This window comes from Varanus komodoensis, unplaced genomic scaffold, assembly GCF_004798865.1.
Source record: "Varanus komodoensis strain SLA01 unplaced genomic scaffold, ASM479886v1 scaffold114, whole genome shotgun sequence".
Taxonomy (NCBI): domain Eukaryota; kingdom Metazoa; phylum Chordata; class Lepidosauria; order Squamata; family Varanidae; genus Varanus; species Varanus komodoensis.
In genome coordinates this window covers 143,344-157,144 of record NW_025335328.1, presented here as the reverse complement: position 1 = coordinate 157,144, position 13,801 = coordinate 143,344, and the positions used below count along the sequence as shown (strand labels likewise).

Here is a 13,801-nt window from a genome sequence, read left to right as displayed (position 1 = left end):
GGGGCGGCGCGGCGGCGACGGCAGGCGCGCCGCTGCTGGAGTGCCCGCTGTGCCTGCTGGCCCAGCCGCCGGGCGCCTTCCCCGCGCTCGCGTCGTGCGCGCACCGCGCCTGCCGCGCCTGCCTGCAGCGCTACCTGCGCCTGGAGATCAGCGAGCGCCGCGTCCCGGTGGCCTGCCCGCACTGCCCGGCCACGCTGCAGCCCGCCGACGTGCACCAGCTGCTGCTGCCCGACGCCGCCCTGCGCGACAAGTACGAGGAGTTCCTGCTCTGGCGCCTGCTCGCCGCCGACCCGGGCACGCGGTGGTGCCCGGCCCCGGACTGCAGGTGGGCTGCCAGCCGCGCCCGCGCCCCGCTCGGGCTGCGCTTGCCGGCCGTGGCCGCGCCCGGAGGCTCCGCCTGGGGGCAGCGCTCGGAAAGGCCGCGCAGGGCCGCCCGAGCCCTGAGCGCAGCGGCCCGGCTGGGCGGCGGGGAGGGGGCTGGCTCCGTGAATGGGGCCGGGGCCAGTCGGAGCCGCTCGCGCGGCCCCTCCGCCTGGGAGCCCCGCCGCGGCTGGACCGCCCCCGAGCGCGGTGGGGAGGGTCGGCTGCGCCCAGGGCCCCCCCGCGCCTGCCCCCCCCCGCGGTCGCCGCCCGCCTGCCTTCCTGACGGCTCGGAAGGCTGCTGAGGCCGGGAGGGAGTGGCGGGCAGAGGCTGGCCGGGAGGAAGGGGCTGCGCTTCGGGCTGACCAAACGCGGGCCTCAGCTCCTGGGCTGGGATGCGGGTCTGAATCGAGCCCCCCCCCACACACCTATACCCGACATGGCCTAAGCTGCAGGAAAACGGGACCTCAAAGGTGGGCTCTGGGTATGGGGTGCTCTGGCCACGGCGGCCCTTGGAGAAGAGCTGAGCACCATGCTTCCTCCCCAGCTATGCGGTCATTGCCTACGGCTGCGCGGAGTGCCCCCGGCTCATCTGCGGCCGCCAAGACTGTGGGACGGAGTTCTGCTACCACTGCCGTGGGCCCTGGCACCCGGGCTCCTCCTGCGAGCAGGCAGCATGCCAGTGGGGGCCGCAGCAGGCTCCTGCAGGGGCCACGGCGCTCCCCGTGCAGCTGATCCATGAGGAGGAGCAGGAGGCGGCCGGGGCAGGGGCAACGGTGCCAGCTGCCCAGGGTGAGTGCGCAGGCCCCACCTGGGGAGCAGCGGCCCCTCTGGCTCTCGTGGGCCAGCCCGTCGGCCCAGGCGCGCCCGCCTGCATCACCTTCCCTCTCCCCACAGATGCGGAGGCCATCAAGGCGTGCCCACGCTGCGGGGCTCTCATCGCGAAGATCGAGGACGGGAGCTGCAACCGCATGAGCTGCACCGTCTGCGGCTGCCTCTTCTGCTGGCTTTGCATGCGAGAGATCACAGACGTCCACTTCCTCAGGTGGGGCTGGGACAGGGAGGTGCGCGCTGGGCTGGGCCCTCTGTGGAGCTGGGGCCTCTGCAGGGCTGGATCTGGCATGAGGGGCAGGCAGGAGTCAGCTGAAGAGCTGGGACTCGGCCTGAGGCTGACACCCAGGCGCAAGCCTAGTGAACTTAGGGACTGACTTCTGGGTAGCGGTGTGCAGAATTGGGCACCATGCTCTAGCGAGAGAATGTACTGCCCAGCTGGCTGACCGAGCAGAGAGGCTTAATTTCTGTACAAGGGCCTGCCGTGCACATGCGCACGCACACGGAGCTTTCCCCTGGCATGTTTATGTTATAGAGAAATAGAGGTCAGCATACACGTGCCACTGAACTCGTGCTTGGATGTAAAGATCTACCAGCCTGCAGATTTGGGAGCTGAGGAGGGGTCCCCTGCCACTGAGTTCTGCTGTCTTCCCTCCTCAGCCCTTCTGGTTGCACCTTCTGGGGAAAGAGGCCATGGTCCCAGACCCGGAAGCTCCTGTGGCAGCTGGGCATGGTGCTGGGCGCCCCCATGGTGATCTCGCTCGTGGCTGGCCTTGCAGTGCCTGTCATCACCCTGGGGATCCCGCTCTACCTGGGGAAGAAGGTAAGGCGCATGGGCCAGTGGGCTGGGCCGGCGGCACTCCTCCGCTCCTGAAGGGACCGCTTCCCACTTCTCCTCCCTCCTCCCTCCAGGTTTTGAGCCACGGGCGCAAGAGCAACCTGTCCAGCTGCCAGCAGTGCCTTTCCGTGGGCAGCAGCATCCTCCTCTCGCTGGTCGTCTCTCCCGTTGTCATGGCCATTACTGTTGGTAAGAGCCCCCAGTGGGCCCAGGCCGAGGCTCCCTGGAGCCATGGAGGGCCCTGCGGGAGTGCCACTGCCAGGGGGTGGCGAGGGCGCCAAGTTCCGCCGTTCTTGGCACCTGATTCTCGGCGGCCGTCGGGCAAAGCAGGCTTTCACCACGGGCTCTTTGCTGGCAGGAATTGGGGTGCCCCTCATGCTCACCTACGTGTATGGGGTCGTTTTGCTCTCCCTGTGCCGGGACCGCTGGGGGTGTGGAAGTGCTCCGAGAAAGGCTGGGGAGCTCAACGCCACCGAACTGGAGAGCCCCGCCAAATGTACGTGAGTCGCTGCGGGAGAGACACGGCCCGGTCCAGGGCCACCTCACAGTTGCTGCCCAGCAAATCATCCGTTACGCGCTCCTCTCTAAACTGACGCCTAAATTCGTGTGCTGATCTCTGCAAAAAGTGCTGCTAATTCTAGGAGAAAAGTGATGGATCGGCCGATCACTCTGCCTGAGGTGACCTGCCAGGTTGTTCGATTGCCCGCGTGAGCCCCTCCCCGCGCTGCAGCTCCTGGGCAGCCAAGCCAGGCAGGCCTCCTAGGCCCCCCAGACTGCAGCGGAAGCAGCCGCGTCTGTCTGGGCTGCATGGCTTCCAAGTGCCTGTGGCAGGGAGGGCTTTCAGGCCCCAGGTGTCCCTCTGTGCCACGGCATTCCCAGGAAGGGCTCTCCCTGAAGCCAAAGAGGCCCCGCCTTCCGCTGCGGGTGCAAGCAAAGTGGGGGGTGCCTTCCCCTGACAGCGTGGCAGCTGCTGCATTCTCATGTGAAGCCCACCGGGACGTGTTCATTCAGTCCGTTACGTTCCTGTAGACTGCCAAAGAGCTGGAGCCCGCCAGGCAGTTCTCGCCAGTTAAGACACTGGTTCTGTTCTGGCCAAGGGAACTGGCCAAGTCTGCCTCCCAGGTAGCCAGGCTGCATGTGCAAAAGGCCAATTTGGGTTGCCACGGGGCACCTCTTCCTCTCGTCCCCAGGTGGGCCTCGGTGGCTAACTGGAAGCCCCTGCCCAGGTGGTGCCTGCTTGCCTGCAGCACCACTGGGGGTGCTGTTCCTTCGGGCTCCTGAGGAGTAGCGGTGGCCACCCTTTGGGCTTCCGTGCCCGCAGTCCTGCAGAGGTGTCCCGGCACTGTGAAGACGTCTGTGGGCTGGGAAGGGCTGCAGCAGCTTCCGCTCTCTCTCTGCCCATCCCAGTGAATGAGCTGCTGGCTGTGCTGCCTACTCCTGTGGTGGCCGAGGCAGGGGGGCGCCCTCGTGCCCTGCCCTCGCCCAGCCGAAGCACCAGCCGACCAGAGGAGCCATGCCAGAGGCGCCTGGAGAGCCAGGCTGCCGGCACGGAGACAGCCTCCTACAGGTTAGTCCGGGTTGGAGGGGGCTTCTGCAGATTGGGCCGGAAAAGGATGGCAAGTGTGGCGGAGCCCCCGTGGCCTGGGGAGGGGCAGCTGCTGCTCGCACGCCGAGCACAGCTTGGGGGCGGCTCTGGCCGTCCTCCGCGTGTGCCCCTCACCCTTCCCTTCCGTCGCACCGCCTTGGAATGCAGGCCTCTCGGGGTTGGGCCCTGCAGGGCCGGTGCGACCGCCAGGCCAACTAGGCGGCTGCCTCGGGCACAGACCCTGGAGGGGCACAGTGGTGTACAGGTCAGTTTCTTGAAAAAATGAAATGGACAATGTGTACTGTGTATTTTAAGATAAATATCGCAACAGTGCTATGCAATATAATTAATTACACAGTCTTATGCAAGGCTGCACCTCCTATCGCTTGCAAAAGGCCCATGGCCCCAAGCACTGCCACCTGCTTCCTGGGGCAGTAAGTTTTCAAACACTTGACCTCAGGGAACTGGTGGGGAAATCTGCAAAGGAAAAGGCACTCAGAATGAGACATTGATGTGCCTGAAATGGAAACTTTCAGGAGACTTAAATTTTAACAGCACAATTCACAGGATTTATTGAAAATTTGTGTACTAAAACTGTTTTGTATTTGAGAAAGAAAATCAAAGAGCATTCTTCCAGTTTTTTTTAAAGTAGCAATTTCAAGTTTTGTGTTTTTCGCATTTCTTACAATTCATGTTTTTGAAAACGGGTTAGCAGTGGGGCAGGCCACAAGTGGCGAGCCGTGGCCGGGGCACTGGAAGTCCGGACCCTGCCTTCCGAGCCACAGTGGTTGATGGCATGTGCCCTATCAGGCGCGCACGGCCACCTGGCCCAGGCCCGACTCCCCACTTGCTCTCTGTCCTGCACAGGGACGGGCTGAACGTGGTGCAGGTGGATATAGAGGCCGAGCCACCCGCTGCCCACGAGCATCGCCTCTGCAGCGCTGCATCGGGTGAGCGGAGCTGCTCCACAGACTCCCTGGCCTACACCAGCGACAGCTGCAGCTTGGCAGGGGTGACCACTGAGTGAAGCCACAGCACCGACAGCCACAGACGCTACCGTGGACCGGGGAAGGCCAGCCCCCTGCCCACCTGCCGCAGTGCCAGGCTCGCCAGCGCCCACCCGCCCACCCGCCCGCCTGAACGCCTCGCATCTCCCTCTCCGTCCAGTGTAAGCTCAGACCTCACGGCTTTGAGGCAATAAATTGCAGCCGGTCGCGGAGGCCAACTGACCCGCACCTCTCCCGTTTGTGGGGCCCGGCCGGGCCGGGCCTGGCCAGTGGGGCAAGGAGACCTGTTTGGAGAAGGGCAGTGGCTTGAGCTGCCACCGTCTCAGCACACGGCTGGCGCAACAGAGTGGGGCTCAGGCCCCAGGAGCCCCCGGGGAAGGACTGGGACCCGCAGAGGGGCTGTGGCAGGTGAGGGGCTCCGTGGGGAAGCTGTGCTGGGGCCGCCCCTCAGCCTGCACCGGAGTGGGGGGATGGGGGTGGGAGGCGAAAGCCCCACCCTTGCGAGAGTTGTGTGCGAAGCCCAGGCAACGGGCCATTCCGAACCGCCGGAGGTCCTGTGGTGGCAGGTGGCCACTTGGTTCTCACATGCAGGTGCGAGGCCACCCTGTCCCGAGAGACGGCTGCCCCTGTGCCTCCGCAGCCCCTGTCCTGCCAGCCCTGCCCACTTCAGAGGCAGGCGCACCGCTGTGGGAGCCCAGGGCCCCTCAGCCCGTGCCCACACGCCAGCCTGTGCAGTGCCGAAGTGGTGCCTTCCTCGCCAAGGCTGAGGGGGGGCTGACTTGGTGCTGCGCTGGAAAAAGGCGTGCCAGGCTGAGCCCGGGAGGACCGCTCCAGCAGCCCCAGGCTGGGCATGCAGCGGCTGTCCAAAGCCCATCCTCAGGGGAGAAGGCATCTCAGCGCAGGGGGTAAGGGGCCCTGTGCCCCCCAGCCTTCGGTTTTCAAAGGTAAACCTCGCCTTTTAAGCACTGGGAAAGGGTTCCTGAAGCAGTGGGGAGCTGGAGGTGCACCAGATACCGCACATTCCACACCATTACTTCAGAGAAGCACCTAAGGGCATTCGAGGCAATGCCCTAACAGGAACATGGGATGCGCCAGGAGCGCATGCGCACGCACACAGCCTGGAAAAGCAGCTGCTCAGAGTAGCGCCTCCAAAGGTGGAAGATAAACATAAAGCTGTGTGCGCACACAGCTTCAGCGAGGAACCAGGCAGCCAAAAGGCGGGGATGCTGCCATCTGTGCCGTGCCGTCAGAGGTTCTCTGGCAGCTCCGGCTGTGGGGCAGGCAGCCCTGCTCTGAAGCAGCAAGGCCAGCTTGGCTGCGAGGCAAGAGGAAAGGAAGGGGCTGCGTCCCAGATCCTGGCTGGGCTCGCCTGCCCCCCCACCCCCACCCCCACACAAAAGCACACACTCCCGGTTCAGTTTTTCGGTTTTTAGTTTGAAAAAATCTCAGTTGAAAGTGAACGACACAAAGCGGGGCTTGGCCACCAGTCCCACAAATAAAAAAACAGAAGGCCTTAAATAGGGGGCACAGCTGCGAAACCTCCACATTAGAAACTGCTTCCCGCCAACAGAAACGTCACAGGCACGGAAATGGCAAACAACCACACGGCGATGCTGCAGGGTGGGTGGGCTGGCCTCCAGGCAGCCCAGCCCCCCCCCCCTTTCACTCTTTGGAATGGTTTCAAAGAACAGTGGGACCATCATGAAGCCCTCCTCCTCCTCCCCCACAAAGACAGACGGACTTGGCCTCCCTAAGGCTAAAAAATGCCCACGTCGGGCAGCAAGAGTTCAGCATCATTTAGAAAACTAGAGTCCAGCGAGAGCTCCGGCAATCCCCAGCCCATTGGCTGCTAGTTCTGCCTGGCCTTCTTGCTACAGCTCTCTTCCGTTGGGGCGGCCGCCACTGCCGCCGCCTCGTCCTCCAGTTTCCGTTTGCCCCCTTCGGCTGCAGCGGCCGGGGAAGGCTGGCTGGGGCGTGGTTTGAAGGAGATCAAGATGCAGGTCATGTTGTCGCAGCCGGTTCCATCGCCGGATGTGTCGGGGGCCAAGCAGTGGTCCAGGAGCTGCCGGGAGAGAGAGCTCACGTGAGCACCTGCCAGCGGCATCCCAGACTCTCCCTGAGCAGGAGGGAGGAGGGCCGGGGCGGTGCAGGCAGGCCCACGCGAGGTGCGGAAGCCCTTGGCGTGAGCGAGCCGGGACTGGCTGCGGCATCTGGGCTTGCGAGCGAGCAACCTCCTGGTTGCCAGTGCCCCAGACGGCGTGAGTAGCGCGCGGGCCGGCACTGTGCACTGTCGCACCTCAGGCTGGACCGTGGGCCGGGCACCCCGCCTCCTGCACTCTGGGCCTAGCCTGGGTGTGGCACTTGAGCACAGCTGCTCAGCACACCGCTGCCAAAGCAGGCCCTGAGCTCACGCGCAACGGGCAGCTGCCCCACACGGCAGCCAGACTGGGCATGCCGCAGACTCTCGGGCCCTCCAACTCACTTCTTCTACAATGGACGACAGGGACCGCAGCTCTCCGCTCTCTGCTTTCTGGGTGATCTTGGACTGGACAAAATCCACAACCTCCTGACTGCTCATTACATTCCTGATGGGAGCATGAAGGGCCGTCAGCGGGGAGGAGGAGGTTTTCCAAAAGCCGGTGGGGAGCGGGCTTCCTCCGCCAACCACCCCAGCCCACCCGGGCTGTGTGGCGGCGCCCTTGCTCAGGCCAGCGTGGCTGGGGGGGGCCCTTCCCCGGTAGGACCGCCCGCTGCTGACTCGGCCACCCCAGGCGGGGAGGGGGAGGCTTGCTCAGGCCTGCCTACCAGATGCCGTCGCAGGCGATGACCATGAAGTCGTGCTCGTCACTGATGGTCAGCACCTTGATATCTGGCAGCGCCGAGATCATCTGCTCCTCTGGGGGAAGGTTCTTGTTGCGCTTGTAGAAGTGATCTCCTGGGGCGGGGAGAGATCTGTGTGAAGACGATGCACCTCTGGGGTGGGGACGGGACGAGGGAAAGGCTGGTCGGCAGCAAGCCGCACCGAGCACACGCAGCCGGGTGCCGCCGGGCCGCAAGCCGAGGGACTGCAGGTGGCCTTTACAAGAGCTTCGGCAGAGTGCTTGCCCCGGGCTGGTGTTCCCCAGGGCAGTGTCAAGGGCCGAGGCGGTGTCTCAGGGAAAGGACTTTGCCTGCATGGCCTCCCGCAAGCTGCCAGAAGCCTTTTTGCCGAGCACCTCCGGAAATGCAATCCTGGGCCAGAGGGCTCTGGCTCTGACTGGGGGCTCCCAACAGCCCCAAACTCCCAACTTTCCTGCCTGAGCCTCAGGCAAGGGGGAGGACTGTGGCCAGAGACAACACAGCTCTGGCCAATACCCCCGACCACTGCTTGGAGCGGCATGGGAGGCCCCGCAAACAGCCCCCACACCTGCCGTCTCACGGCGTGCTCACCAATGGCTCTGGAAAGGTTGAGGCCCCCGTTCACCCGGCCATCCATGGTCACTTTCCCTCCAGCATTCTTTATTCTGGCCAGTTCCACCTCATCTTCGGGCTTGTGGTCATATGACATGTCCACAGCCGTGCCGCCCTCAGACACCACACAGCGAGAATCCCCGGCGTTGGCCACTATTAGCTGAGTGCCCCGGATGAGGGCCACCACCGCCGTCGTGCCACTGTCTGAGCCAGGCTGGAGAAAAAGAGGGCCATGAGGCATCCCCCTGCAGGAGCACAAGGTGGGCCAGAGGAGTGTATCCCAAGGCCAGAGTGGAGCCGTGAGAGCCCACAAGTCTCCCTCCCGCAAGCACATGGCCGCCTCCCGCTAAGGGCCCAGGCAGCTCTCTGGAAAGAACAGGATCCTCGGCCGGGATGAAGCCTCCCCCGATTCAGGCACTGACCTTCTCTTTTCCCTCCATACCGGGGAGCATCATGTCCTCCTCCTCCTCCGCCTCTTCTGTATCATCTTCCTCCTCATCTTCCTCATGTTCTGCTTCTTCGCTGCTGTAGCCATCCTCATCCTCACTGCATTCCTAGTCAAGACAGGGACCCGCCCCACAAGGAAGGCTGAGGGCAGAAGCAGGGCTGCTGGGCCGCGGGCAGATCCCAGGGCCAGCTGCCGGCAGCGGAGCCGCAAGCCACACACTGCCCTCAGCTCCTAGCCTTGGAATGAGGAGGAATACAGCAAACAGCCCCACCCCAAGTACCTCACTGTCTTCTTCCTCCTCTTCCTCCTCCTCCTCTTCCTCCTCCTCCTCTGACTCATCCTCACTGTCCTCGAAAAACTTGGACTTGGCCGCTCGCTGGGCCTTGCTTGCAGAAGAACAGGAGGGCTCGGCCTCGCCCGCAGCGGGAGCAGCCGTTCCCTCTGCCACCCTCTTCTGCAGGGTGCCCATGTCCCCTCCGCCAGCTGTGTCTGGGCCAGGAGCGAGGCTGGGCTCCGGGCAGGGCTCGCCGTTCTCCCCCTCGCGGTGCCTGGAGAGCTCCTCTGTGCCCGCCTCGCCGTTCAGGCTCGGGCCCTGGGCGTGCTCCTGGGCCAGCTCTCTGCCTGGCGGCCCCAGCTTGCCTTTCACACAGTTCTGGCCATAGCGAGTGAGCAGCTCCTCGATGGTCATTGTGGCCTCCTCATGCAGCAAAGCGGCCTCCTCGTTGTCCACTGCACAAGGGGGAGCGGGGTGCCGGTCAGCAGGGCAGCCAACCCTCCGCAACCTCCTTCCCGGCTTAGCGGCACTGTCCGCTCTGACCGCTGACTGCGCCGCCACAGGTGCATGCCCACCCCCACGGGCAGAGTCACCTCCCAGCTCAGCCAGCGAGAGCTGGGTGCTCATGGGCCCTTGTACTGCCCTGCCCCCGCCTCCAGGCCCTTCAGCTACCTTTTCCCCCGATCAGGAAAGCTGCTTTACATAGAGCCGGGCTTTACTACGGCTCTTGGACTGTGTCCTGGCCACCAGCCACACTGTCTGGGGCTGAAGGGCCTTCCACACCGCTCAGGGAGAGTCAAGGTTCCCAGTGCTACGTGTCAACCTGACTGCAACGCAGCATGGACTGCACTCGCTTATGGGATCAAGAAGGCCCCTCCGCTTTCTTTAGGCCTCGAACCCCAGTGGAGGTGAGACACATCTTACCTGTTCTGCCCTGGTACCAGGGCATCCCCCTCACCCCTGCTGTCCTCTGCTTTTATTCTGACAGTGAGCTATCATTTCACTTACCATCATCTTCATCAGCTACCTTCTCCTCTTTCTCATCACCATTGTCTCGAGACCGCCCAGCCATGAGCCCCAGTTCCTTGATCACCTCCTCGGTTGTCAGCTTGGCATCAATGGCCAGAAAGGCATCCTCCAGTGCCTACAAGCAGTGCCAAAAGGAAGGATGAGCAGTTCACAGGAAGTCCTGGGGAACCATTGCCCAGTTCAGAGACCATTTTGGAGCACAACTGCATTTGACTTCTAACACAGTCCTTACCAAGTCATAGTGTGCCGGGGAAGAGACAGTGCTGTCTTGCCTAGCACCCTCACAACACTCAACCTTGTTCCAGGTCAAAAGAATAGCCCTTTCCGAAGCCAGTTTGTGCTCTATTCCAGAAAGTGGTGGGGACTGAATCATTCTCGCATGACTCCTGAGACCATATAGATGGCCAAAGTCAGGAGACAAAACATGCAAGCCAAAACATGCGATTAGACAGCAGTGTCCCAATCTTGCACTGTTCTTCTGTTATTCTCTTGGGGCTTGTTCCTAATCATCTAAAAGCTTGCTCAACTGATGATCTAGCAGCCCCTCAACAATTCCATATCAAACCAGTCAGACTTCCTACATTGACTGCAACTTAAACATACTTCACCACTAAAGAAGAAACTAAAAGCATCAAGAAAAACAAAGGCTGGGGCAAGAGAAGCTAGAATAACTTAAAACACAAACACCAAATTAGAAGAGCTACCAAAGTCCTCTGGATTAAATGGAAAATGAAAAGTCTGGAAAGCAAATTAATTTCTACCTGGCACGAGAGAGGTAGAGAAAAACACCCCACCGATACCCTAGGATTTACCTTGAAACAGTATGCAGCTTAATCTGCCAAGACAGTTTATAACCTGAACCAGGTGGAAAATGGGTGGCACTCAGCACACCCTTGGAAGGGAGCTTGGCCTCCTGATCATGACCTCTGAAATGGCCATGGAAAGCACAGTGGCTCTTGGAAGAAGCCTTCTGCCTTACCTTCTGTAACTTGCCTTCCTTGTACGCTTTCTGATCCTTGATGATCTCTGGGAGATACTTGGCACAATACAAAGCAACCTCTTCTCCTAGAGTAAAGAAGCCAATAGTAAGAGGCATGTCCCTTGCCTCAGCACACAAGCAGCACAATTGCTCCCAGGAAAGGAGAAAAGAAAAACCTAAGCAACACATCCCCTAGAGCCACAAAGTTCACTGCGTTGTTGGCCTGGGCTGAGGGGGCTGCCCTGCAAGCAGGGGGCAGCGAAATCGGAGGAGCAGAAGTGGACTGCCCCATGCCCAAGAGACAGCTGCTCCACGGCGGCCTCACTCGGCGGGGTGGCCTGCCAGTCGGGCGTCCCACTAGCCTCGCTCACCTCCGTGCCCATCATAAACAGAGAACATGGCAGTCTCAGGGTCCAACTCGGGGATGCAGTTGTGAGCGTCCTGGAAGAGAAACCGGGCGCTCAGGCAGGAGGCGGCGGCGAGCGGCGCCACGGCCACGGCAAGCGGGCGCGTCGCCGGGGCCGCCCCCCGCATGGCACTCCCGCCCCGGCGCGGCGCCAGCCCGGTGCCCCGACTCCCTCCCTCCCGCCCGGCCTCACCTCCATGGAGACTCTCCATCCCTGCATGGCGCTGTAGCCGAAGTGCAGCGGGCGCGGCCCGGACCCGGCGCCGTCCCCGGAGCTCTTGGCCGTGCTGGGCTGCGACAGGTAGGCGCCCATGGCGCGCGGGCAGGAGGCCGAGCCGGGCGGGGCGGGGCCGGCGGCGGCGGCGGCGCTGGCGGCGGCAGGGAGGGAGGGAGGGAGGGAGGGAAGGGGACGCGCGGCGGCGGCAGGCGAGAACCGAGCGAGGGAGGGAAGCCAAGACACCGGGAGGCGGAACCGGAAGCAGGCACCATAGAGTCCCCCTTGGCGGATCACGGCCGGCCGGAAGCACAAGCCCCGCATCCGGGAAAAAGGCGATGGCCCGGCGAGCGGAAGGGCTCCGCCGCCAGCGATGTTCGCGGGCAGAGCGGCCGGCGCGGAGGCTGGCGGGCCCTGCTGGCCGTCGGAGGGACCGGGCAAGCGGGGCCCGGCGGGCTTCGAGGCCTCGCCCGTTGGTCGCCGGGCAGCGCGCCCTCCCCGTCCCCCGCTCCGCGGGCGGAGCAGCCTGGGAGGCGGGGAGCCCGGAACCCCGGGCCCCGCAGGAAGGCCCCGCGGGCCGTGGCGGAGGGAGCGCCGGGCCGGGCCGCCGCGTCGCGCCCGTCGCGGAGCCGCGCCCCGAGGCCTGCGGAGGGAGCCTCGCCCAGCCTTCCCTAGCCGTGGCCGTCAGGCTGGCCGCGGGGGCTGCGGACCGTGCTCGTCCCTGCCGTCCGGGGCCGCCAGTTCCGCGGGGGCTTGAGCAGAAGCCCGCACGGGCCCTCCCGTTTCCGTGGCAGCCCCTCCTGCCATGCCGCTGAGGGGCCCTTTCGCTGCGTGATGCGGCCACGACGCAAAAGAGCGAGGGAGGAAGCCCCGTTGGTCGCAATGCAGCTCTGGCAGAGGAACGGGCTGCGACACGAAAAGGGGCACTCTTGCAAACGCCCAAGTTAATATCAGCGGTTCGCACGCCCCTGTGAAGTCGCGGTTCAGCGTTCGTGGCTTCAGTCTTTCGCGGGATTTTTCTCCGAGCGAGTCAAGCCAATCTCCTTGTGAGTAAGCCAGCGCCTCGCCGCGTGGCGGCTTACTCGCAAGGAGATCGTTTCCTCCGAGTTTGGACGAAAACGATCTCTGTGCATGTGCGCCCCCCACCCCCGTCCCGGGCCTCCCGCCTGCACCGCCTTGGTGGCCAGCGCCCATCGCCGGCACCAAATTCACGGTTTTTCACAATTTGTGGGTGCTTTAGGAACTAACCCCCGCGAATTTTGTGCCGTGTTCCTACCTCCCCTTCATTACTTCCCTTTCAGGCTTTGTCTTAAACCTTAGCGAAAATGGTAGGCAGATAGGAGTTCGCTACCCCACCCAAACCCCTCATCCATCCTGATTGCCCAGTACTTGGAAAAACCCACTTTAAACTGGACCATTGCAGCAGGGGCTCCAGGACAAGAGTTCCACTCTGGCTCCCTCATCTACCCACTTGACAGAGCAGCTTATAGCAGTTTTTAGCCCCTTGTAAGAGTTCCAGGGTGGCGATCCCAGGGCACCCTACATTTCCTCCCCTGCTAACAAGAAATTCCTACCCTTGCCAGTCTGAACTGAGCTCTTGTAAAAAGCTATGAGGAACATGTGGCTTAAGGCAAAAGAGGTGGGCCACAGAATCCCATCCACTAAGTGGAAAAGTTGAAGCACTCTGTATGCACTCAGGCTTTCCCAACTCATCCAATTACAGGGATGGGGAAGGGGGAGTCACCCATCCAATGTGCAGTTCTTGAAATGACAGGTTTTCTCTGCAAAGGCTGTCCACTTTCTGAACCTGGTGAGGAATGGCCTGGGCCGTCAGGGGGAAGTTATTCTTGTGCACACAAATGCTCTGGGCAAGTTGACGCCTTGTGAATAGGCGAGGCAGAACCCTCAGTAGGAGCACCCAAGAGTGAGTGGGCAAGCCTTCTTGGCTTTTCTAGGCTGGCTGCCAGCCACAGCCCTTTTCCCAGCACGACTAACAATATTTCTGCCTGAAGCAGGTTGTGAGAAGCTCCAAAGGGCTCTTCAACCTGGGAGAGTGGGCATCACAAGGCAAAATGCAGTTCAATCCAAGTGTAAAGGGATGTAAATTGGTGACTTGCAGCAGCAAGGGGGTGGACCCGGTGGCCTTCTAGGCCTCTTCTAACTCTACTGTTCAATGAATCTATGCCGGATATTGGGCAAAACATCACAACCTCAAGTGAGCTCCGAGCAAGAAAAGCATCTTGGGGTTGTGCTAGACGGCTCAATGAAAATGTCCACCCAGTGTGCTTTGAAAAAAGCGAACTCCAAATTAAGCCTAAGTGGAAAAGGAGCAGAAAATAAAACTGCGTCCCGGGCAGCTGGTGCGCCGACCTGCGAGCAG

The 13,801-nt window shown here is 62.4% G+C and overlaps 2 protein-coding genes across 3 annotated transcripts in view; one reads left to right on the top strand and one right to left on the bottom strand.

The window, feature by feature from the left end:
- The window catches only part of LOC123018719 (E3 ubiquitin-protein ligase RNF19B-like), a 5,054-nt gene extending 213 nt beyond the window's left edge, over positions 1-4,841 (top strand). The window contains exons 2-9 of the mRNA XM_044421054.1: positions 42-325; positions 908-1,152; positions 1,258-1,405; positions 1,852-2,014; positions 2,104-2,218; positions 2,388-2,525; positions 3,437-3,596; positions 4,482-4,841. Of these exons, the coding sequence (XP_044276989.1) occupies positions 42-325; positions 908-1,152; positions 1,258-1,405; positions 1,852-2,014; positions 2,104-2,218; positions 2,388-2,525; positions 3,437-3,596; positions 4,482-4,641 (1,413 nt within the window). The 3' untranslated portion in view covers positions 4,642-4,841. The remainder of the gene's footprint in view (positions 1-41; positions 326-907; positions 1,153-1,257; positions 1,406-1,851; positions 2,015-2,103; positions 2,219-2,387; positions 2,526-3,436; positions 3,597-4,481) is intronic.
- A 1,193-nt stretch (positions 4,842-6,034) lies between these two features.
- PPM1G (protein phosphatase, Mg2+/Mn2+ dependent 1G) lies at positions 6,035-11,546 on the bottom strand. 2 transcript variants are annotated; one of them, XM_044421088.1, is made up of 10 exons: positions 11,401-11,546; positions 11,173-11,242; positions 10,802-10,887; positions 9,802-9,937; positions 8,800-9,248; positions 8,494-8,625; positions 8,051-8,285; positions 7,427-7,556; positions 7,104-7,206; positions 6,035-6,683 (listed from the first exon to the last, which is right to left on the bottom strand). In XM_044421088.1, exons 1-10 carry the CDS (start codon positions 11,518-11,520, stop codon positions 6,471-6,473), a joined length of 1,674 nt encoding a protein of 557 aa, XP_044277023.1. In that variant the 5' UTR covers positions 11,521-11,546; the 3' UTR covers positions 6,035-6,470. The 2 variants fall into 2 exon arrangements, with proteins under 2 accessions (XP_044277023.1, XP_044277024.1); XM_044421089.1 differs by lacking the exon at positions 7,104-7,206 and having other exon boundaries at positions 6,486-6,683.
- Between the last annotated feature and the right edge of the window lie 2,255 nt (positions 11,547-13,801).